Source organism: Sorex araneus, chromosome 1 (genome assembly GCF_027595985.1).
Source record: "Sorex araneus isolate mSorAra2 chromosome 1, mSorAra2.pri, whole genome shotgun sequence".
Lineage (NCBI taxonomy): Eukaryota > Metazoa > Chordata > Mammalia > Eulipotyphla > Soricidae > Sorex > Sorex araneus.
The window spans coordinates 212515196-212539784 of record NC_073302.1 but is presented as its reverse complement, the minus strand read 5'-3'; the positions used below and the strand labels follow the sequence as shown (position 1 = coordinate 212539784).

The window sequence follows — 24589 nt, the reverse complement described above, 5'->3', positions numbered from 1 at the left end:
TTTGTGCCAGCCCTTTGAACCATCTGCCTGGCCTATGATCAGTTCATTTAAGCGAGATGTCTTTAAACCATTTTCCAAACAGATTGGCCTAGAAAGCTTTTCAGAAACTCAGAGACCTGAGATTCCACCCCAATGACCAAATCGGAATCTCTCTGAAACCTTGTGTTTTAAAAATTCTAGCCAGTCAAGCATTATCCTCAACGGGGAAAAACTAAGGGCCTTTCCTCTGAGATCAGGCACAAGACAAGGATGCCCACTCTCACCACTCCTCTTCAATATAGTACTGGAAGTACTTGCGATAGCTATTAGACAAGAAAAAGAGATTAAGGGCATCCAGATAGGAAGGGAAGAAATCAAACTCTCACTATTTGCAGACGACATGATACTATATCTAGAGAAGCCTAAAACCTCTACTAAGAAACTCTTAGAAACAATAGACTTATACAGTAAAGTTGCAGGCTACAAAATCAATACCCAAAAATCCATAGCCTTCATATATGCAAACAATGAGGCAGAGGAAAGGGACATGAAAAAAGCAATCCCATTCACAATCGTGCCCCAGAAAATCAGGTACCTCGGAATCAGCTTAACCAAGGAAGTAAAAGACCTTTACAAAGAAAACTACATAACGCTACTCCATGAAATCAAAGAGGACATGAGGAAATGGAAACATATACCCTGCTCGTGGATAGGGAGAATCAATGTTGTCAAAATGGCAATACTCCCTAAAGCATTATACAGATTCAATGCGATCCCTATAAATATACCCATGACATTCTTCAAAGAAATGGATCAAGCAATCCTAAAATTCATATGGAATAACAAACGTCCAAGGATAGCTAAAACAATTCTTGGGAAAAAGATGATGGGAGGCATCACCATCCCCAACCTCAAACTTTACTACAAAGCAGTAACAATTAAAACAGCATGGTACTGGAACAAAGGCAGAGCCGTAGACCAATGGAACAGGGTGGAATAACCCTACACACAACCCCAAATGTATGACCATCTAATCTTTGATAAGGGAGCAAGAGATGTGAAGTGGAGCAAGGAAAGCCTCTTTAACAAATGGTGCTGGCACAACTGGACAACCACATGCAAAAAAATGGGTTTAGACCTTGACCTGACACCATGCACAAAAGTCAGATCAAAATGGATTAAAGACCTCAACATTAGACCACAAACCATAAGGTACATTGAAGACAAGGTCGGCGAAACCCTCCACGATATTGAAGATAAAGGTATCTTCAAAGGTGACACGGAACTAAGCAATCTAGTAAAAACAGAGATCAACAAATGGGACTACATTAAACTAAAAAGCTTCTGCACTGCAAGAGATACAGTGACCAGAATACAAAGACTATCCACAGAATGGGAAAGGATATTTACACAATACCCATCAGATAAGGGGTTGATATCAATGGTATATAAAGCACTGGTTGAACTCTACAAGAAGAAAACATCCAACCCCATCAAAAAATGGGGCAAAGAAATGAACAGAAACTTTACCAAGGAAGAAATACGAATGGCCAAAAGGCACATGAAAAAGTGCTCTGTATCACTAATCATCAGAGAGATGCAGATCAAAACAACTTTGAGATACCACCTCACACCACAGAGACTAGCACACATCCAAAAGAACAAAAGCAACCGCTGTTGGAGAGGATGTGGGGAGAAAGGGACCCTTCTTCACTGCTGGTGGGAATGCCGACTGGTTCAGCCCTTCTGGAAAACAATTTGGACGACTCTCAAAAAATTAGATATTGAATTCCCATTTGACCCAGCAATACCACTGCTGGGAATATATCCCAGAGAGGCAAAAAAGTACAATCGAAACAACATCTGCGCATGTATGTTCATCGCAGCACTGTTTACAATAGCCAGAATCTGGAAAAAACCCAAATGCCCCAGAACGGATGACTGGTTGAGGAAACTTTGGTACATCTATACAATGGAATACTATGCAGCTGTTAGAAAAAAGGAGGTCAAGAATTTTGTAGTCAAGTGGATGGGCATGAAAAGTTTCATGCTGAGTGAAATGAGTCAGAAAGAGAGAGACAGACATAGAAAGATTGCACTCATCTATGGTATATAGAATAACAGAGTGGGAGACTAACACCCAAGAACTGTAGAAATAAGTACCAGGAGGTTGACTCCATGGCTTCGAGGCTGGCCTCACGTTCCGGGGAAAGGTCAACTCAGAGAAGCGATCACCAACTACATTGTAGTCGAAGGCCATGTGGGGGAAGGGAGTTGCGGGCTGAATGAGGGCTAGAGACTGAGCACAGCGGCCGCTCAACACCTTTATTGCAAACCACAACAGCTAATTAGAGAGAGAAAACAGAAGGGAATGCCTTGCCACAGTGGCAGGGTGGGGTGGGGGGGGAGATGGGATTGGGGAGGGTGGGAGGGACACTGGGTTTACGGGTGGCGGAGAATGGGCACTGGTGAAGGGATGGGTTCCCAAACTTTGTATGAGGGAAGTATAAGCACAAAAGTGTATAAATCTGTAACTGTACCCTCACGGTGATTCTCTAATTAAAAATAAATAAATTTAAAAAAAAAATTCTAGCCAGTAAGGAGAGCCAGTTTAAATCTCTTTCCTCATTTATAAAATAGCAGAATATGATGTTGTCAAATATGATTTTTAAATGATTTACAAAGAGCTTCCATATTCATATTTTATCTTCAAAACAAGCCTTGAGCTCCATACCATGCATTACTATGCTTCCTAGAGTAGTCGTCTGAGGCACAGAAGCCTGTAAGACCTATCAAAGATCACAAAGGTAGATAGTACCAAACTATGTTTAAGGTTCTGAGATTCCAGACTGCAGGCTTATCCTAGAGCAGAGAGTGTATGCTTTCAGCACGACTCACATGGAGAGCTTCATCATATCAGGATGTCACTCCGGGTCAACCACAACAGGTACCCTGATGAATCTAAGAAAAAAGAAAAGATTGGTTTTGAGTACTCCATAAGTCCCATTAACATGCTTCAGGTACTGTGAATCTCTGCTCTAGGATGACAAGAATAGGTTTGGAAAGTATAAACTACACATGGTAGATTATATCCCAGTTTAAATAAATGAAACCTGGATGCAGATATTTTAGAGTGGAAAGAAATGTAAGATCCTCAGTCAGAAGACCAGCTCTGCAGCGCAGATCTCCTCTATCCAAATACAAATACCGTAGGTTGCATATCTACTGAAACTAGCTCATGGCTACCTCTGTAGACTGGACTTAGCACAAGGTAACCATGAACTCCAGCCAAAGAAGGATGAAATGGAAGTCAAACTACGAGTTTGCTCTGACAAAGCCTGGCTAACTCTCTGGGGCTCTGGAATATCTTTGACCCAACAGAATTGTCTCCAGATAAAGCAAAGTTGGTCAGCCTTTATTTTTCCACCATGATCAGTCATCGACCAAAGGATGTCTCCAAGAATCTGTTGGATAAGGCAGCCCTCTTTAGCCAAGGCAAACCTAGCAGATGCTTGTTGCTAGTACCTATAGCTGGGGCAATAGTAGTCCAGTGGTAACGATACTGAGCCAGATTTCCCAACTGAGATTTATCATCTGTTTAATCACTGACCGTTCTATGTTGCCCTCATGCTCAGATATCACCTCTACTAGTCATGATAAATAACCTAATATAGCAGAAGACCCTCACAGGGATACTCCTGGCTCCGTGCTCAGAGATGACTTTCGGAAGTGTTTAGAGGCCCATATGTGGTACCAGGGATCATACCTGGGTCAGATGCATTTAATTCAAACTCCTTAGGCATCTTACTATAACTCAACTCCTGTTGATTCAATTTAGGGGAAAGCCTCTAAGTACAAGGAAGGATAGCAAAAATACCTGTTATTATTTGTTATTGTTATATTAAGGAAAACTATTATTCTACCTCCACTGAAATTATTATTAAACTTTCCCAGAAAGTTCATTCTTCAATCCTTAATCTATTATCCCAACCCACTATTTAAATGTTCTTTACCCAGATACTTAATATCAATCTTCCTCCTGTGATCTAATTCTTGTTTCAGAAATCTCAAATATCTCTGAATCCTTCCTGATAGAAAATTCATCTTTGGAACACATAGAAATATTTAATAATCTTAATAGGTGCTCTCAGTACTTTTTCAGTGTATATAAGAAAAAATACTAATAGTAATAATAGCTAAGTGGTGGAATTCAAAGATTTGTATTTTCAATTTTAGTTTGTCTGCATTTTCTAAATGTTCTAAAATAAATATTACGGAAATATTTGAGGCAGAAATATTTTATAGCAGCCTTTTCTATTTTCACAGTTCTAATTCTTTACATAAAGGCAAAATTAATCTCTGGCTCAATTCCAACAACTGATTTATAAGGAGAATATAGATATTTAATTCCAAATCTTGGACTTTTTAATTCAGTCATCATGACTTCCTAATTACCCTTTTTTTCTCAGTTTGAATGCCCAGATTTAAAAGACCCTGAGTTTTATTGTAGGAGCACATCGTTTTGCTGGAACATTCACCTTGATATCCTCTACTTGTATAGTGTTTCTTTTAAAGCCAGATTTCACTGAAGAAAATCAAAACTGTATTTCTTTTCAGAAAGGAAAATTAAGCATGGACAATTGAAGAACAGTGACCAAATTGTAACTGGTTCTTTTTTTTTTTTAAGTTATTCTGGGGGACTTTTAAATAAGGAGACAATTTTAAAGAAAACTGCTGAACATTTTATGTAGATTCCCACAGAAGAGAGTGAAATAGCCGTTCTCTTCATCTAGCACTGTAGCACTGTCCTCCCATGGTTCATGATTTGTTTGAGTGGGCACCAGTAACGTCTCCATTGTGAGACTTGTTGATACTGTTTTTTTGCATACTGAATACATTACGGGTAGCTTGCCAAGCTCTGCTGTGTGGGTGGGATACTCTCGGTAGTTTGTCGGGCTCTCTGAGAGGAACAGACAAACCTGGGTCAGCTGTGTGCAAGGCAAACGCCCTACCCACTGTGCTATCACTCTTCATCTAATGTAAGAGAAAAAAAAGAAAAGAAAAATTGAGAAATCCTGACATTGCATATTGATAGTATTCTTTCTGGTTTTATCAAACATGATAAAGAAGATATTTAATTTCTGAATTTTTCACAAACCCTCTAATCAGCACATTAATCTGCCTGGCTTGCTTAATGCTGATCCATCGTCCATATTCTGTACAAAGAGTTACTGGCTAGTTACTACTAGCACATAGTAGTTTCAAATTGCTTTCTTAGACAAACTAAATTAGTCATAATAACAGTCTTATTTTTTCCTTTCTAAAGATTATCCCAATAAGCAACTTATTTCTTAGTCTTTCTTCACAAATTCAGGACAGTGTCTCCCTGGATGGTGATATTATCAGGGGTTATTGATAGATCAGCAAAGTTCAGGGAATAAAAATTAAGATTTCTCTTACTGATGACATGGCCAAATGTGATGGGTAAAACCATTTTAAGACTTGAGAGAGAGCACTTAAGGGAAACCATAAACTGAAATTCTTGATATATTATCTCAATGGCGCATTTCCATTCACAATGAGAACTGAAAGCTTTCTAAGTTAAACATCTGTGTGAATCTTCAGAAAAAGCTGATGGATGTCAATTTTCATTGTCTTCCACCTGAATATTCTTCTCATATATGTAAATATATCCTAGGATATGAAGCAGGAGATTAAAAAAATCAAAATATGTCAATCCTGCTGTCTTTCCAACTCATTTCACTCACAGTTCTTCCTTATGCCTCAGCCTTGCCCTCATCCCTGATTTCAAATTCACAATTCTTGAATCTTAGTTTTTTGTGGAATGAATACCTATATCCCAGTATAAAAAGGTCGACAGTTTAATCTATGCTCTGTCCTTTACTATGTGACTTTCATCAAATAATTTCCCCTTTTTCATTTTGTTCATCGGAACATTTTCTTTCACATCTGTGAAAAAAATAATTGAAGGAGGAATATTTCTAGCACAATATATTAAAGTTACTATGACTTATGTACCAAAGTAATAATTATACACATAAATTATTGACAAAATAGAATAGTTCAAGTGTCTCTGTCCATGAATGCAAAAAACCACATTTAAAACGTAGTGTGGGGATGAGGAAGATATTTTAGGTGGTAAAGAACTTGCTTTACAAGCTAACCCCCTTTGCTTTACGTGGTCCTCTGATTACGGCCTGGAATAAGCACTGAGCATAGTAAGGTGTGCTCCAAACATTTTTTTAAAAAAAAAGAAAAACAGGGGCTGGAGCGATGGTTAGGGCATTTGCCTTGCATGTGGCCGACCCAGGTTTAATTCCCAGCATTCCATATGGCCCCCTGAACACCACCAGGGATAATTTCTGAGTGAAGAACCAGAAGTAACCCCTGAGCATCACCGGGTGTGATCCAAAAAGCAAAAAAATAAAAAGAAAGAAAGAAAAACAGTATCACAAACCAGTGAATAGACTTTATGGATCAAATGTTATTTGGAAAATTAGCTAGTTTTATAACAACAAATTTTTATAATTGTTATAATTGTTATAATTCACAAATTAAAATATGTTTAATCAGAATAAGGTATTAGGTCAGAAAATAAAATTATTTTTAGACTAGATAAAACATGTATCTTTTGACCTACTTTAAGTAGATAAAGCTTATAATTTAAAAAAGTATAAATTTCAGAATTCATACTCCAAATACCTATATATAAGTTAAGGAGCAGAAATTGTGTGGCAAGTAAATGTAACAAAAATTAATAAAACATATTTTAGTACATTAAAAATCTCACAAGCGAATACACCCAGAAATATTTATTATAATATTATCTTAAATAGCAAGGAAACAGAAGCAATGTAAAAGACCACCAACCAAAAAAATGGTTAAATAAATTAAGGTATTTCCATACTTTACATGTAAAATTTTTTTTTAAAAGAATGAGGTATTTTTATATGTACTGACTTGGAAAGATGCCCATGAGATATAGTTAAGGGGAAAAAGCAAATTGTAGCTTATCATAAATTTTCATCTCATTCTTTTTGAAAAGAAATATATATGTATATGTATAAAGATAGGTAGATGGAAAGATAGAAAACATCCATAAGGAACACCCATCTGTTAATTAAGTTATTATGAAGTAATCTGACTAGAAAACTGGGAGGTTTCTACTTTTTTCACTCTAGATACATTTGATTAGTACTTTAAAAAACAACTCTGCATTTCCTATACAGAATAAAATGAATCAAACAAACAAGCAACTAACAAAATGACATATACTCAAGAAAAAAGCTGGTCAAGAGAAATGAATGAAATTTGCTTATAAATGGATAGACATGGAGAGTGTCATGCGAAGTGAAATGAGTCAGAAAGAGAGGGAGAGACACAGAAGGACTGCTCTCATTTATGGTGTATAGAATAACATCACATGAGTTTGACACCCAAGGACACTAGATACAAGGGCCAGGAGGATTGCTCCATAGCTGGAAGCCTGCTTAATGAGCAGAGGGAAGAAGGCAGATGGAATAGAGAAGGGATCACTAAGAAAATGATGGCGGTAGGAACCAGTTGGGATGGGAGATGCGTGCCAAAAGTAGATAATGGACCAAACATGACCTCTCAGTGTCTGTGTTGCAAGCCATAATGCCCAAACGTAGAGAGAGAGCATGGGGAATATGGTCTGCCGTGGAGGCAGGGGAAGGGTGGGAAAGGGAGGTATACTGGGAATATTGGTGGTGGGGAATGTGCCCTGGTGGAGGGATGGGTGTTTGATCATTTTGTGACTATAACCCAAACATGAAAGCTTGTAACTATCTCATGGTGATTCAATAAAATTTAAAAAAGATTAGTGGTCTTTCCAACTTGCTATATTTTAAGAAGAGAGCAAAGGGGTCAGAGAGTATAGTGGATAAGGCACTTGCCTTGTATGTAACTGGTCTAGGTTTGGTCCCTGCCCCAACATATGGTCCTGCCAGCCTTGCCAGTATTAATCTTTGAGCACTGAGACAGGTGTAAGCCCTGAGCACAGCCTGGTGTGGCCCAAACATCACCACCATTATTAGTGAGAGAGAGAGAGAGTGTGTGTGTGTGAGAGAGAGAGAAGAGGTGACAGCAGAGGAAAGAGCCAAAACTTATTGTGAATTGTGAATTCTACAAGTGTGGGCACCCGACCATCAGAGTCATCCCCTGGGAATTTGTGAGGAGTGAATATTCTCAAGTCTATGTTCAGACTTACTGAATCTGGAATCTAAGGGTAGAACTCGAACAAATATTTCAACACAGCTTCTTCTAAATGACTCTCTTGAATAGTGTAGTTTGAGAAGCTTGAGCATTCCTATTTCAGCATGAGGCAAGGTTTCTCAACAGCAGCTATTGACATGTTGAGGTGGGTAATTCTTCCCTGCAGAGGGATATTCGGAAAGGTTTACCACCATCCTTTGCTTCAAACCACCTGATGTCAGCCACATACTCTCAACTCTCCCAATAGTGCTGATCAAAAATGCCTCTCCAAAGCTGGAATTCTTACCCAGCTGGTATATGCAAATAATCAGATGCATTTCAAAGTGTCCCCTCCTTAGAGAAGACTTTCTAAACACCCTGACTACTATCCCCAGTACTTCTAATCTCTTTCTCCTCATGAGAGTTTATTATATCGTCCCACCCATACTAAGTAAACATTCTCTGGTTATAAAATCCAGGTGATTGGGACTTTTCTGTTTCATGGAGTCTCTGGACTCCTTTTAGATTTTATTGAAATAAATTAGTGCCTGGAATCACATTATATACTTATTAGTTTATTGTTTATGGTATGGTTCTCACACTAAATTGAAACTTCAAATAGACAAGGTCACTGTCTATTTCAATCACAGCACTATCCCCAACATCCAGAATAGAGTTTAAGATGTAGTAGATAGTAGGGTGATCAACAGATTTTTATGAATGTTTGTTACATTGAGTAACTGATTATGATAGCCAGTGGGTGCTTTAGTCACTACTATTGAAATTTTTAATATTTTTTGTAATATAATCTTCACAAGAATAAAATTTAAAATAGTACCTATTTTATTTCTGAAAAGAGATTAAAGCAATTTTAAACATGCCTTTGTTGTAGTGATATATTTGAAACACAGTGATCAGAACATAACATTTAACAAATGATTACCACTGTTATATTCATTTTGGTATTAGGTATTATGTAAGAGTTTGACAATGATTTTTTTATTGGTTGAACCATGATTTACACTGCTGTTAATAATTGGTTTTCATACATACAATATTCCAACACCACACAAGTGTCCACTTCCTTTCAGCATTGCCTCAGTGTACCCTCCTACACACCCCTAGTTTTGTGCCTGCACCTTGATTTCCTGCCCTCAGTAAGCTCAGTTCTGTAGACTAGTTCTCATTTCCTTTACCTTTGGCCATTTGTTGTTTCTATTATATTTCCTTATATCCCACAGATGGAAGGGATCTTTCTGTATCTGTCCCTCTCTTCTGATTAGCTTCATTCAGCACAACACTCTTTGTTCTGTGATTATTGTCACCTCAGACAATATATAATCCCACCAGATATGAGACATATGAAGCCTGTGGGCTATTAATATTTTTACATGAATATTCTAATTATTGTTTTAAAGATCCTTAAAGATATCTCCATAAAGTCCAATCAATAAAATTATGAAATAGCACATAAGTGAAATGTTTCATTGTACTTCATTGAAATGAGTGAAAAAGATTATTTAATAAGTGCAATGAATAGGAATGTGAGTTAAAAATACAAAACTACATATAAACTCATTATCCAAAATGAGTTTTGAAAGAATTACACACATATGACTTAAAAGTTATTATTTTGTGGTAGTCTCCAAAAAGTTATCAGGGGATTGGCGGTTCAAAATTAACACATAATAAGGTGGTATTACTTGGGCCCTTGGTGCCAGGGTTCGAACCAAGCCATCACAGAGTGCTTGGAGGCCTCAGAGCTACCTATAGGTTGGGAGTCCAGGTCATGATAGGAAGAGAATCAAGGTATACCACAGGCCAAGTAAGCACCTTAACTAGCCCTATAAATTATAATCAGTATAAGCTGGATAACTTCCTCCACCCCTCCAGGGTATTTTAAAAGCAAAAATATCAGAATACTTCAATAATTGAAATTTAGGATCATACTGGTTAACTTACTTGGGAAATGCTAAGTGATCCTGCCAGCCTTACCAGTATTGATCTGTCGTTTAAATGTAAAATAGAAAGTTTAACAGTTAGTTTACCAGTGAAGAGCCACTTTGATATACATTCATATTAAATAGAATATGTCTTTGAATGCTCTTCTGCTTTTACAATATTTGAAAAAAAATGAATATACATACAGCAATAATAATAATGATACATGTTCCATAAATAAAATACATGCTGAAAAACATAGGTTACATAACAAAGTGAACATAAAAATGTTCTTAGGATGTTCTACAACCTGTAATATAAATCACATTGATTTGCATACATTAATATTCCATCTAGAAATTTGAGAGTAAAAATATACATTAACTAATGAATTTGGTCTTTTTCTACTATTGGAAGCCTTAAAAGTATATGAAAGAAAAGATATTTGCACTTAAATTAAAGGACATCAAAGCTCAAAAACATCATTAAAAAGATGCACATGCAAGATCCACAATGGGGACTGGGACACATCTGGTATTGCCCAGGGATCACACCTGGCCTTACTGGGAAGTAGAGAGACCACCATATGTGGTTCCAGGATTAAAACCAGGGTCATGGCTATATACTAGACATGCACCTTAAAATTTGTACTCTCCTGAACCCAAGAGCCAAGCACTTTTCTCTGTGTGTATGTGTGTGCCACATCCAGCTGTGCTCAGGGATCACTCCTGGAAGGTTCCTGGAACCAGATGGGGTACCCAGAATTGAACCCGGTTCAATCATATGCGAGGCAAATACCCTACTCATTGTGCTATCTCTGACCCCCAAAACAAGATTTTTATATTTGAAAACTGTTTTAAAGTTTTAAAATCTGAGTTATCTCAAATCTGTGAAGTTTTTTAAGAGACTCTCAGTCCATACCTTAACTGCTTTTGTTGTGTTTGCCTTTCTTTCTCTCTTGTTTTGTCTTAAGTCTTCTGCCTCTGGTTCATCCATCTAGGGTACTGTCCATGCTGGTCTAGAAGATCCTTTTCGTTTCTCTTACCATGAATCTCCATTTCCATGTCATCTTTTTCATCTTTTACTGCACATTTAATCATTTTGGCAACTTTGTGGTACCACCATAGTTACTATCTCTAGAACGTCTTTCATTAAATCATCAGTATCTAGTTTAAGAATACGTGTAAGTTTGCTGAGTTCCTGCTATGGGACATTCTTTATTCTTTTTTCAGCCTGCATTTTCCTATTCCACTTACTCCACAAGATTGAAGCAATCTTTTACAGGGAAAAAAACTCAAACTCAGACCACACTCTACTCATGCCACCGGAAGTTCCCCTGCAGAAGTTTCTTAATTTGTTGTAGTCCCGCTTTATTTATTTTTCTTTATATTTGTTTGTCCTGTGGCAGGGGCATTCAAGTATTGAAAATTCCCCTAGATTGAAGAACTATGTTTTCCTCAATATAATATATGAATTTGCATTCCTATGTTCATTGTTCAGGCAGAACAGAGCCTTGGCGTATTTAATATGCCAGGTACAGTAACAATGATGGGTCTCATTCCCCTAATCCTAAAAGAGCCTCCAATGCGGCACCACTGGGAAGAACGAGTAAAGAAAGGCTGCTAAAATCTCAGGGCTAGGAGAAAAGGAGACATTACTGGTGCCCACTCGAGCAAATCAATGATCAACAGGATGACAGTGATACAGTGATACATACAGCCATGGCTTTAAAGAAGGTGCAATCTCTTCCAAGTTCCATGATTCATAAAAAATTCCAACATAAACAGCACTATAGTTTATGTAGCATAAGTGTAGGCTAGAATACGGTGATGGTGGATGTCCTTCAGAGCAGTTTTAGTAAGGGCAGGATTGGTGATTAGCAGTAAATTACTTGCCTTGCATGTGTAAGACCCTGTGTTGAACTCCCAGCACTGCAAAAATAATTAATAGTTTTAGCACATGAGAATACCAGGTGAGCACATTGAAAAAGTATCATGTTTTAAACAGCCTCTCTTTGAAGTGGTCAAAGTGGTATCTTTTGCAAATACCTGGTGGAAGGAATACATTTACCATTGTACTTATTTGTTTTAAATTAAACTGAACTAGAGGTGTGTGTGTGTTGGAAAATCACAGCATTCCTGGGATAGAAAAGGAAACAGCTTTTTAATACATGTCCATAAGGAGAGTTATCCTGCAGGCAGTTATGTGGCTTTCAACTTCTTTTACAAATCACTATGGTAACAGCAAAGCATAAACTTAAAAGGAAGTTTGCATTCACATTATCTCTTCAGAGATGGGCTATTATTAAATGCTTTGGTCTTCTTAATTCAGCATTAATTTTGAATTTTATAGTAAGGCTCTCTTTCAGTTTGAGTCATTTGGCTGTGATTTTAAGCAACTAAGAAATTCTTTGAGTTAGCAATTTAACTCACTTTTGGAAAAACTTACCCGGCACAGACTGAGGATTTTTTTGTGTGGGGTCCAACATCTGTAGCACTGGATTATAGATTGCTCCTAAAATAATCTTAAATTGATGGATCATTGCTCCTTCCATTTGGGCCCAACAAAAAGTAACTCTGGCATTTCCTCCCCTTTTTATGCTGTAAACTGTATATCACTTTTTCAGCTCTTGGCAGAACATGAATTCTTACCCATTTCACAAGATTTTATAAACTTAAATTTTACTTTGTGGTTCAATAGTTGCTTTGGCAATGTATATATCAAGTGGCATTTTGTGAACAATTTTTTTTTAAATCTTAATTATTTTTGCCAGGCTTTATAAAGTAAGCAGTATTAATAAATAACTTTTTTTTTCAATGAGTTTCAGCCTGAATATTCTTTTCTATTAGTCAAGCTTCACAGGTACCAAACTTCTAGTTTTTTATAAATTTAGAATGGAGTATTATTTTCTATAATGTATTTCTTATTAATCAATGGTTAAAATAAATACGTAGAGAAATTCTAAAATATTGCTATAAAAATTTAAATATTTTGCACCTTCATGTCTACTTACCAGTTCACTGCACATTGATTTTCAACTGGTGCAGCTGAGCTGACTAATTTCAGATTCTTATGTATGGTAAGATTAGCATGCTAACCACCAGATGTCTTGAGTGTTGCAGCTCTTTACCACATACACAGCTTCACTTCTGTGGACTGATTCTAGAATGGAATCAGCAGCAGTAATGGGTACAATGGAAGTTCGCTGCTGCAACCTCTGTCTCCGAGATAGCAACCTCAACCACTCAACCCAACACTACCTAGAATATATATATATGTATATATACACACATATATATATGTGTGTGTATATATACATATACATATATGTGTGTATATATACATATACATATATGTGTATATATACATATACACACATATATGTGTGTATATATACATATGTATATATACACATATATGTGTGTATATATACATATACATATATGTATAAAGTTAAATTTTACTTTGTATATATATGTATATATACACACATCTATGTATATATACATATATATAGTATCCCTGCTCCTCCACTGTTTTTGCTATATGATGGGCAATTTCTAGGAAAATGAGAATGTCTGCCACCCCCCTCACTTCCTCTATAACACAACTATTCCTTTGTTCCTCCATTCTCATTCAGACAGGTTCTTTTTACGTTTTGACCTTTATTTTGTCATAGAAGTTATGTTTGTTTCATTTATTTGCTGAAAATTGGTTAAATTATAGCTCGGGATTTGTCACACTGTCACAGAGGTTAAGACTTGATAAGATCTAAACCTTACAAGAGGAAAGGAACTTGCTTGAAGCAACCACAATGTGACCTATTTACGTTAGCTGCTGTAGATTTCCCAAGCCAGGGTGACACTGGAAGGTGAAATCTGTAGTACACTCAGACTTCTTTAATGAACCTTTAGCAAAGTGTACTAGAGCAACATTTTCTAATACACATCCCTGTTGGGGTGGGGGAGCAAAGACATGACTTTCTAATAAATTAGAAAAGACATGAGTTAAATAGAGTTTACAGGAATGTTTCCTGCTGAGCTTCTCAGAGCCTTTACTGTGCTACCATGTCATGTAAACTTCTAAGAAGAAAAATGGAATGTAATTTTCCGCAAAACTTATTTTACTCTGAAATCGATTTTTGTGAAGCATATCACAGAGTGTTTTGCAGAACTTAGATTAGCAAAAGTTGTTCTAGATAAGTTGTTCTGGGGGCTGGAGCAATAGCACAGCAGGTGGGGTGTTTGCCTTGCACATGGTTGATTTGGGTTCAATTCCTCCGCCCATCTCACAGAGCCCGCAAGCTACTGAGAGTATCTCACCTGCATGGCAGAGCCTGGCAAGCTACCTGTGGCATATTCAATATGCCAAAAACAGTAACAACAAATCTCAAATGGAGATGTTACTGGTGCCCACTCAAGAAATCGATGAGCAACAGGATGACAGTGACAGTGTAGTTGTTCTGGATCTATAGCCAAACCCATGGAAAAGTCTATGTAATTTTAGAATCGAACTCTCTTCTCCAATAATACAATAGAACTGGCATTTTTAAGATATTGTAGATATACTTTTTTTGAGAGTTTTCATCTAAATATTAGATTGCTTTTTCATGCAGGGCTTTATTTCTTTTTTTTTAACAAATTTTATTTTATTTTATTTTATTTTATTTTTTTTGCTTTTTGGGTCACACCTGGAGATGCACAGGGATTACTCCTGGCTCTGCACTCAGGAATTACTCCTGGCAGTGCTCAGAGGACCATATGGGATGCTGGGATTTGAATCCGGGTCGGCCGCGTGCAAGGCAAACGCCCTACCCGCTGTGCTATCACTCCAGCCCAATTTCTTTAAATGGCCTATGTTTCTCCTCTACATATGTCTCAGGAGTTTAAGCCTTCAGAAATAATGCCACTTGCAATACCCAGCTAGTACCCACAGTCAGATTAGGAAGTATGATATTCACTGATTTGAGGTAAAATAAAATGAGGTTTAAATAATTTTTCAGGATAGTATTCCAGCTATATTTTGGAATTGTGGTTGGCTCCCTATGTGGTCCTAAATCAACCACTTAACAATTTAAGAGTCTATTGAGGTAGGGGATATATAAATTCACATTTGCATAATGAAGATTATAACAGCATTAATATATTTTTCCAGACTTCCTCTGCTTATGGAACTTTTGTGCCAGAATTCTTTATCCCCATTCTATTTAAAAGGATCTCATATAATTCAAACACTTGCATGAAAAGATATTTACCTCTACGCATAAACTGTACAGTCTGATGGTGACTTCTATCTCAAATTTATCTTCACTTTCATCATCACTTCTAACCTAAAGTTTGATTGATCAGCGCTGGGTGAAAAGCTCAAGTTGTGGAGCAGGGGCTTAGCTGCAAGACTCTGTGTTTTATCCCCAGTTCTGAATGATCTCTCAGGCACCTCTGGGTGTAGGCCTATAGCACCCCAGCCCCTGAGCACTATTGAAGCATAACCTCATTAAAAAAGAAAGTATGGATAGATTTCTTCAATGTGTCAATTGCTGGCTGGTTATATTCAGAATGTTCATTGTCAATAAATATACTGCACACATATATATGGAAACATGCACGTATACACAAACATATTGTATAACTAGCCTGAATAAGTTAGATAGCTTGTGTTCTATATGATACACATAGGAATTTCTCTTTTGGAGTGGGGTGCATCTCCCAAATGAAGCCATAAAGCCCAGTAACCACTGAGCATTACTTGGTCAAGCAGACCTGACAAGTGACCTTGTCCATTGGTGCTGGGGCCACCAAGGTCGTATCTTAGAAGGGTCAGGGGCCTTCAGTTCTTCTCGGAAATGTTTGAGAAACTTTGCATCCTAGAAATCAAATACTGGCTTCACATCTGCAAGGCACACACTACAGCACTTTGAGCTATCTCCCCTGTCCCACATCACAGTGTCTTCCCACTGTCATTGTCACTATCATCCCGATGCTCATCAATTTGTGCGAGCAGGCACCAGTAACGTATCCATTGTAACACTTGTTACTGTTTTTGGCATATCGAATATGCCACAGGTAGCTTTCTAGGCTCTGCTGTGCTGGCGAGACACTCTGGGTAGCTTGCCGGGCTCTGCAGAGGGACAGAGGACTCAAACTTGGGTCGGCCGCATGCAAGGCAAACGCCCTACCCGCTGTGCTATCGCTCCAGCCCTCCCAGTGTCTTGACTTTCTTTATTATGCTTGACCATTTTTTTCAATTATAGCAAACAACTGGATTTTCCCAATGTAGTGGAGATCAATTCATGCTGCTAATGTATTCATCTGAAGAATATAAATATAACAATAATAGAAAACTATAGTTTTTTGGTAAAAGTTTACTTTAAAGCACTCATAAATGAAAGTTGGTTTTATTAAAATAATATAGAAAGCGTGCAGAGAAATGCACACAGAAGATGCAAGATGGAAAAAATGGCATGAATCCTCCATATTTACACATGTTCAAGAGCATAAAATAAACATTTACCCATAAAGAAACTTGGGAAACTGTTGCCTTAGCAGAAGGACTTTTTGGGAGTTCTCATCTATGACCTGCCACCCAACCTATAAAAACGCTGCCTAAGATGAGCTCTGGCACTCTTGTTCTACTCTATTCTTCAATTTATTTAAACTATGCCTTGGTTTCCACCTATTTGACCTTGCTCTGAATTCTAAGACAAGACCTGTTCCAGAAAAAGAAAAATGTTAAAAACTCTGGAAAATTAAGAAAGAGTCTAGCCCCATTTCAGAGATTTTTCTCACCCTTCATGTCTTTAAGACCTACCTGCTCTTTCTAATATGTCCTTGAGAACTAAGTCAATCCATAACTCACCCAAGTTTGCACAAATGCTCTAGATCTCTTCTAGCTTCTACACCAATAATTTACTTAGAGCCACCCTGCCCTTCTTTATAATTGGCTCTTGACCTTACCTTTGTAAGTCTGACTTGTCATTATTCCAACTCTCACTATTCCTGCTAGCAACTGAAACTATAGCCATTGCCACATAGGAAAACACAAATTCATCTTCAATCTATCTTTACGTGATCCTTTTCTCTTCCAGTATCCCAGAAATACAGGTCCTAATGATCTTCTACTCTGTTGGTCAAGTGTTTATCAGTTATTCACCTTAATACTTTCAATATTGTCTTGTTTTTGATCTCACTTTTGCCCTGCCTAGAGTCTCTGAACTTTTATAGTAAAATCACCAAGGAAGCTCACAAGAAAATAAATGGAAGTAAATAGATATGAAAAGAAAGCAAAGACCCATGCAAATTTACCCTACTCTATGTAAGAGAATATTTAAATCATTCTATAGATTTTGGGTAAATGCATGACAAAGTGGCTTAGTTTCTTCTATTCCAAAGAAAATCTTTGATGTAAAGTCTCAGATCACTCAGTGGTACTCTAAAAGTGTGAGAATTCCTCCAACAACGTAGCCATGCCAACAGTTCTCACAACTACAAAGGCTCTCCATTTGATGAAGAAGACTGAAAATATGAAACAGAACATCTTATTCAGTTCAACATTGAGAGTCCTTTTGCTTGTAAAAAATCATTGGAGCCAGGTTACCAATCACAATTTGAGAGATATTCTCGTGAAGATAATCATGTGAAGGATGCAGTGTGGAAAATCATCTCCATTGTTAGGAGTCATGGCATACCACAGAATGATGGGTGGTGGGACCCAGTGGCCTCATTTTTGTTTTGGTTTTGGTTTTTCAATTTCCTTCCTTTCTCCCCTTCCCTTCATTGATTTTGCAGTGACCAAGGGTTGCACACACACCTAGCTGTGGTGCTTGCATGCTTTCAGGGGTGGTGCTTGTCAGGGATCACACCTCCGCTTGTGGTTTTCTCCCACTGGGCCACAGCATTCATCAAGGTTTCTACACGTTTAGTGTCATTGCCCGGGCATGTGCACATGGGTGTCACTTTTTTGTTAAGGTACACAAGTTACGGTTGAAGTGCTTGCTGGAACTCTCCATAGGTCACCTTTTAGGGCCATGTCCCGCACATACATTTTCAGATGCAGTGCTTCCTGGTGAGTCCCTGAATCCAGAAATCACTTGCGAGCCCTGGGAATCTCTGGCCTCAGAGCCATCAAACTGAAACCACAGAACTTCCAGGATTCTGCTTGGTTCTGAGCACTTGAACTCATGACCATTTGCTTGCAAAGCAGCTGTTCCAAGCCCCTGCCCTATTATTCCTCCAGTCCTGATTCCCTTCATCCCAGTTATGTGGCAATGCCACTTCACCACGCTTGGCCTCAGTTTTCCATTTGTAAAATGAGCCTGATAATACATGCTACTATCTAGATGAATTGTTGTGAGCACTGAATGAGATGATAAAGTGGCCTCAAACCATTGTTAGCTAGCCTTGCTATTAACTGGGCCAAGTACATTTGCTGGCTATGAATTTATACTGAAAGAAGGCATAAATGAATGACTTTGGCCATTCTCAGTTTTTCTGGCAGAGAATATGTGCTCTCTTGAATCTAAATTCAAGATTTAGACAGTTTCCATTTACTTGCTTGTTTCATTTGTTTTTATTATAGCAATTAAGATAGCATATTGGCAATAGTGTTAAATTTTATGGTCTTAATGGACAGTTACCACCTGAAATTTGGGCTTTTGAAGGGACTAGAGACTGTGAAGTCCCTCATAGGGCAAACAAGACTCTTCTGAAGTCCAGTAAGTCTTGCCATATTCCAAAATAAAACATTTCTCTAGCACACTTTATTTTCTTTGCTTATATTTCTCTAGTATGTAATGTCTGGTCAAGTACACTTCAATATTCTAAGCACCTATGCTATCCCAACTTCCGTAGTTTCACTAAGACCCCTCTCTTTCTAATTTAAATATATATGTAAACAGGCTTGAACGATAAAGATAAGCACCAATTTTTAATGTCCCTATCCCAAGAATTGGACATTATTTTCTTTCTCAGTCCTGTGTTAAGGCAAGTTAGGTGTTACCATTCGTAAAACCACATCCTAATTTTTCATTGGTATTCCAGATCTCCATATAGTCCTCAGCCAGGAAACATTTATTTTATTCTAAAAGGGCTCAGTTTTTGTGCAAATGCTACAGGATTCTGCATTTTATTTAGGTGTGAGCTAAATTGTCCAAGATGAATGGAGACATTTAGAATTGTGCCATACACCTAAATGTCTCAGAAGTTACATTCTTTACAAAATATATCCCAGTTAGCACTTGTTAGGAACAATTAACTCACTCTGATCACTGAACAATCCACTTTTCCTTGATTTTTGTCTGCTTTTCATCACAACCAAACATATTTTTAAAATGTGGATTCTTCCATATTTTATGCAAGTCTACCATTTTTTTTCTCCATTGATTATAAGACCTTCAGAGCTGGATCTTTATAACTCTCAACAACAATGTTTCCCATCTCATATATATATGTATATATATATATACGCATATATGAAGATCCATTCATTCATTCCATGAGCATTATAGTGTGCCCAATGACTAGATACTACAGAGATGAAAGGTGGTATAAAACAATAACTTCTTCTCCTTATGAATTACTGTAGGGCTGGACTGATAGCACAGCGGTTGGGCATTCGCCTTTCATGAGGCGGACCCGAGTTCGATTCCTCCACCCTCTCGGAGAGCCCGGCAAGCTACCGAGAGTATCGAACCCGCAAGGCAGAGCCTGGCAAGCTACCCGTGCGTATTGGATATGCCAAAAACAGTAACAATAAGTCTCTCAATGAGAGACGTTACTGGTGCCCGCTCGAATAAATCGATGAGCAATGGGATGACAGTGACAGTTCTCTGATGAATTACTGTAAGAATTCACAAGTCCTATTGCCATACAGAAACGCCTGAAAAAAATAGGAGGTCGGTAAGTTTTGTGGTAAGTACTGTTGTTCAGAAACTAAAAGTCATTTTTTTCTTTTTCCAAAACCAATCACTATCCTTTATTTTCTTCTTTCAAGTAAAATTGAAAAGGAAAAGAAAATGAACAAATTCAAGAATACAAAACTTTATGATTCAAAAGTAGCTACAATTTTACTTCAAATTGCAGTGAGGCTAACAATTTTTTTCACTCTCTTTCCACAGGATAGTGGCCAACGCCTCAAAAAACCTCATGTCCACACAGAGCTTAGGGATTGTGTTTGGACCCACCCTTCTGCGAGCTGAAAATGAAATGGGGGATATGGCGATACACATGGTGTACCAGAACCAGATCGCAGAGCTCATGCTGAGCGAGTACAGTCAGATCTTCAGCTGAGAGGAAGACTGACAGACAAGACAAGTCACTGAATGTGTTCACATCTGTCTTGATGCCTAATATTTTTACATTTCTGTAAACATATTTCTGAAATATTTTTTTGCCTTTCAAGCGACAGATGCCTCATTTTGTGAAAACTTAATGATGATTTTGTGTTTAAGTTCCAAACATTTGAATAAAATAGTTGACAATATTTGCCTATATGTGTGCTGCATTAACCCTTCCAATGCCGTCTCTTTCGGCGCTTCTGTGAGTACATTGTGAGTGTTCCACACCATCAGTAATGTGCTGAGTACAGCGCAGACCTGGAACATCGAGATTTACTGCTATTCTCAATCAATAGGTGTGTAGCTGAAACTTTGTAAATATGTGAATGAATGTAAGTGTGATTCAGAATAGGGGTACATGCACACACAACCCATCTCACTATCCACGTTGCCTGGCCATGTGCTCATCCAAATTGTCTAAGTGTGGAGTGAAGAAAGAAGTCAAAATTGATCATTTTTTAAATGACATAAAGAAAACTTGTGTTCTCAACCCAAATAGACATGTTTCACCTTTCAAGAACATTTTTGTATATGTCAATTTAATGCATCTATCCTCCATGTTATATGGGAAAATGCAAAACTACATACTAAATTTTGAATGGCAAATTTCCTGAAGAAATATAACATCACAAAATATTTGCTAATGCACATTTTAACTATATAATATTTGCGGGCCCATAAACACCACGTCTGATAAATTAAAAGCAAAATTAGTGCCCAGCAAGTTTGATCCTTATGTTATATAGGAATTGCATGACTGCTCGCTTTTAATGTTAACATCCATTTTGAATCATCATCAAACTGTGTATCTTCCTTTTCCCTGACTATGTCATTTTATGTAGATTTTTATTATGCTTCTGAGGATGCTTTATTGGTGAATTACCTTAAATCTATTCAGAAAGAAAAATTTTTTCATATGCCCTAAGCATTACATGGCAAGGCTTGGATTGCTTTATCCATCTGACGGTTAGTTTCAGTTGTCATAGATAAGCAAAGGGGTAAATGTCTAGAATATATCAAACATTGTTTTATTTTGGAAAGTATACTCTAGCTGAACACATTCATAGTCAGTTTTGCATTAGTGTTCTGCTGATATAAAGGGAGACCTATGTTTGACAGCCTTTTAATCAAATTCAAACAAAATAAATAAAAATAATTCAGTGTGATAAAGAGAAAGCCTAGTTATCGATTTATTCATAAAATGAAAGAATAAAACATGTAAATAAAAACATGTGAAGCAGGGATTCAAGAGCAAACACAGCACAGATAGGAGCTCAGAGGCATGGGCTGTCTGTATAGACGAGGTCCATGGGTCAGGGAGAAAGGCTGGTAGCGACTTAGCCAGATTTTACATGCAAGCTGCTCCAGGAAGGTTTCCTTGCCCTTCTTGAATGCCTTCATTTTGGCAGTGGCACCATTAAATGGGCTCATGTCCAAGCACGGGACATAACCACCAACACTGAAGAGTGTTTTAACCAAGTGAGACATATGCACGGCCCACAAAGGAAAGGCCAGTCCACACAAGGCAGAAACCCCTGCTTTTAAGTCTGGTAATAATAACTTCTTGGATTTTTCAGTTTCAGGTTCCTCTTCCATGTAAAGTTGAGGTTATTTATGCCACTATCCTGTTCTATATTATCAATTAGATTTTGTCCAAGACTAATTATTTTCCATTTATAAGGAGCAAAGAGAGAGCTCTGTCGACCCATTATTAAAATATTATCCCTTCACCTTTTCGGGTTGAAAGTTATTCTGGGAGTGTCAGCCAGAGAGAAGTAGCACTCACAGCCAAAGAAAAGTGCCACTCCCTGCTAGCACAGGGATTCTCAGCCCCGCATCTCTGCTGCCTTCCAGATTTATAATATTCAAAAGCATCAGCTTTTTCATTTCCAATCTGATGGGATTTAGCCTGATTCAGACCCCAGCTGTGTCCATTCCTCCCCGCTAAGGGCATTTCAGCAGAGACTGTGTTTCCACTCCAGAAAATACTATTCCAAGGTGCTGAGCCAAAGCTCTGATCACAGGATCTGACTTACACTGAGGACATCAACATGGTGATGCCGGGGGGTCAGTAGATCCCATTGCATCTCATAGATGGAGACAATGGTTGGTCTTACCAGCTATTCCAAGTTTAAAAGCCTAGAGTGTGTGTGTCCTAGGGTAACAATCCTTGGAGTTAGATTTTAGCAAGCAGATTTATAGTGGCCAATAAGAAGACCTGAAAAGACAATGAGTATCTGTGACTCACCACACTAGAGCCAGGTGCAAATCTCTTGGCATTAGTGATACAGATGAAAATAATGCAAAATTCCCATTCTCTGTAAGTTTTACAGTTCAGTAAGGAAAATAATAATCTAAACATTAGTTACAGTTCAGTAAAAATCAATGTCCTTGACCTCAGCCATCATTAACTCAGGATTCAGCACCTATGCTATGAGATGCTCTAAAACATAGGTTTTCTTGTGTTGGAACACTAAATGCTTAGAACGACTGTATAATGAACTTTGTATATTGTGGTGTTTTTAATAACAATCAATTTTCAAAAAGGTTTTCTTTTTCAACCTTACTGACTGAAAGCACAAGTGTGTTAAAATTGGCACAAATTTTAGCAAAAATCAGTGTTTGATAAGGACCAAATAAATTTGATCTGGAGGACTCAGGAAAAGATTCAACTTTCAATCAGTGAATAAGATCAGGAAAAAAATTGGTAGAAGCAGCTAGAAATCAGGAGTAGCATGGACGAAGTGCTGTAAGTCATATCCGAAAAGTCTGGTAATTTTATACAGAGGATAAAGCTAGAAAAAAGATGTAAGAACCTCATAGAGGACCTGATGCAATAGATTTAATTGTGTAGGCAAAGGAGATGCAAATCTATCTTATAAATTATAAAAATCACATAGAAACTTGATATGACTTGAATCTAAATCACCAGTGAGTGAAAAATAAACTTTATCTCCTCTATCATATTAATAATATAATTATTCAAAATGCAATAATAATGTTGTATTCTTAGGAGCATCTTACTTTCGGTGAGTAAAATTTTTAATTTTTTAGAATCTTATCTACAGAAAGAATTCACAAGTCCAAACCAGTCTTTCCCTAGAAAATCAAGCTAGTTCATTCTATTTCTGCAGAAATTTAACTACCAGAACAAGAGAAGCCACGTCTCTTTCTTCCTCATACAAAAAGCTTCTGAGAAAAAGTATTTATTTCACCCTATATATTGAGAGTCTGACTTTTTTAGTGTGTGCCATATGACAGGATCACCATGCCATAGTTTGTAATTGAAAGCCATATGATAGTTCTCCTCATCCAATTAGGAAACAAAGGATCCAATTAAGAAAAATTAGAAAAGCTGTTAAAAGGGAACAATCATTTGCCAATGGTGCTGTCCTTACAGTTTAACACAGCTAGAAATTGACCTGTAGTCTTTTCCGCATTTATTTTTGTGAATTATAAGTTAATCACCCTGTCAATTCCTAATTAAAAGGCCCTGCAAAGATTTCCATCCAAAAGGACTGTCACTGAGTGTACTGGGTCAAATTGCTCTGTTGTCAAAAACGAGAAATAATACCTAGCCAATAGCAACACCCTCATGGGAAATTTTTTTAAAAAGAAAGGAAAAGAAATGTATTATTGCTTCAAACATAATAATCACATATTATTTTCTGAATTGGAATAATCAGGAGTTAAGGTACATGTTTTGCACAAGGTTGACCCCGATTCAATCCCTAGCACCACATGGTCCCCTGAATTTTATTTGAGGGCAGACTGGAGTTCCCCTCAGCAATGTTAGATGACCCTGGTAATGCCAGACTCTTTAGGGGCCAACCACTAAACACACCCTGTGGGTCAAAATCACAGGAAGATCCAGATATCCAGGTCTCCTAACTGCCCCCCACCTACCCCACAAAATCAATATTCCATCCTATCTTCAGAAAATAGATGTATTATTCAGCTCTTTCTTTAAAATGAAGGTTGCGAACTCAAATGTTTATTGGGACCAGGTGAGTGAAACATATTGATAAGTTCTTGGGGAACAGGAGGTCACTAATAAGGATATGGACCCTTTTAAATAAACAAAAGGAATCACCTGGTATGGAA

The 24589-nt window shown here is 37.5% G+C and overlaps 1 protein-coding gene across 1 annotated transcript in view; it reads left to right on the top strand.

Moving 5' to 3' along the window:
* ARHGAP15 (Rho GTPase activating protein 15) overlaps window positions 1-20625 on the top strand; it is a 696849-nt gene extending 676224 nt beyond the window's left edge. The window contains exon 13 of the mRNA XM_004614082.3: window positions 20267-20625. Coding sequence (XP_004614139.3) covers window positions 20267-20438 — 172 coding nt within the window. The 3' untranslated portion in view covers window positions 20439-20625. The remainder of the gene's footprint in view (window positions 1-20266) is intronic.
* The last annotated feature ends 3964 nt before the right edge of the window (window positions 20626-24589 follow it).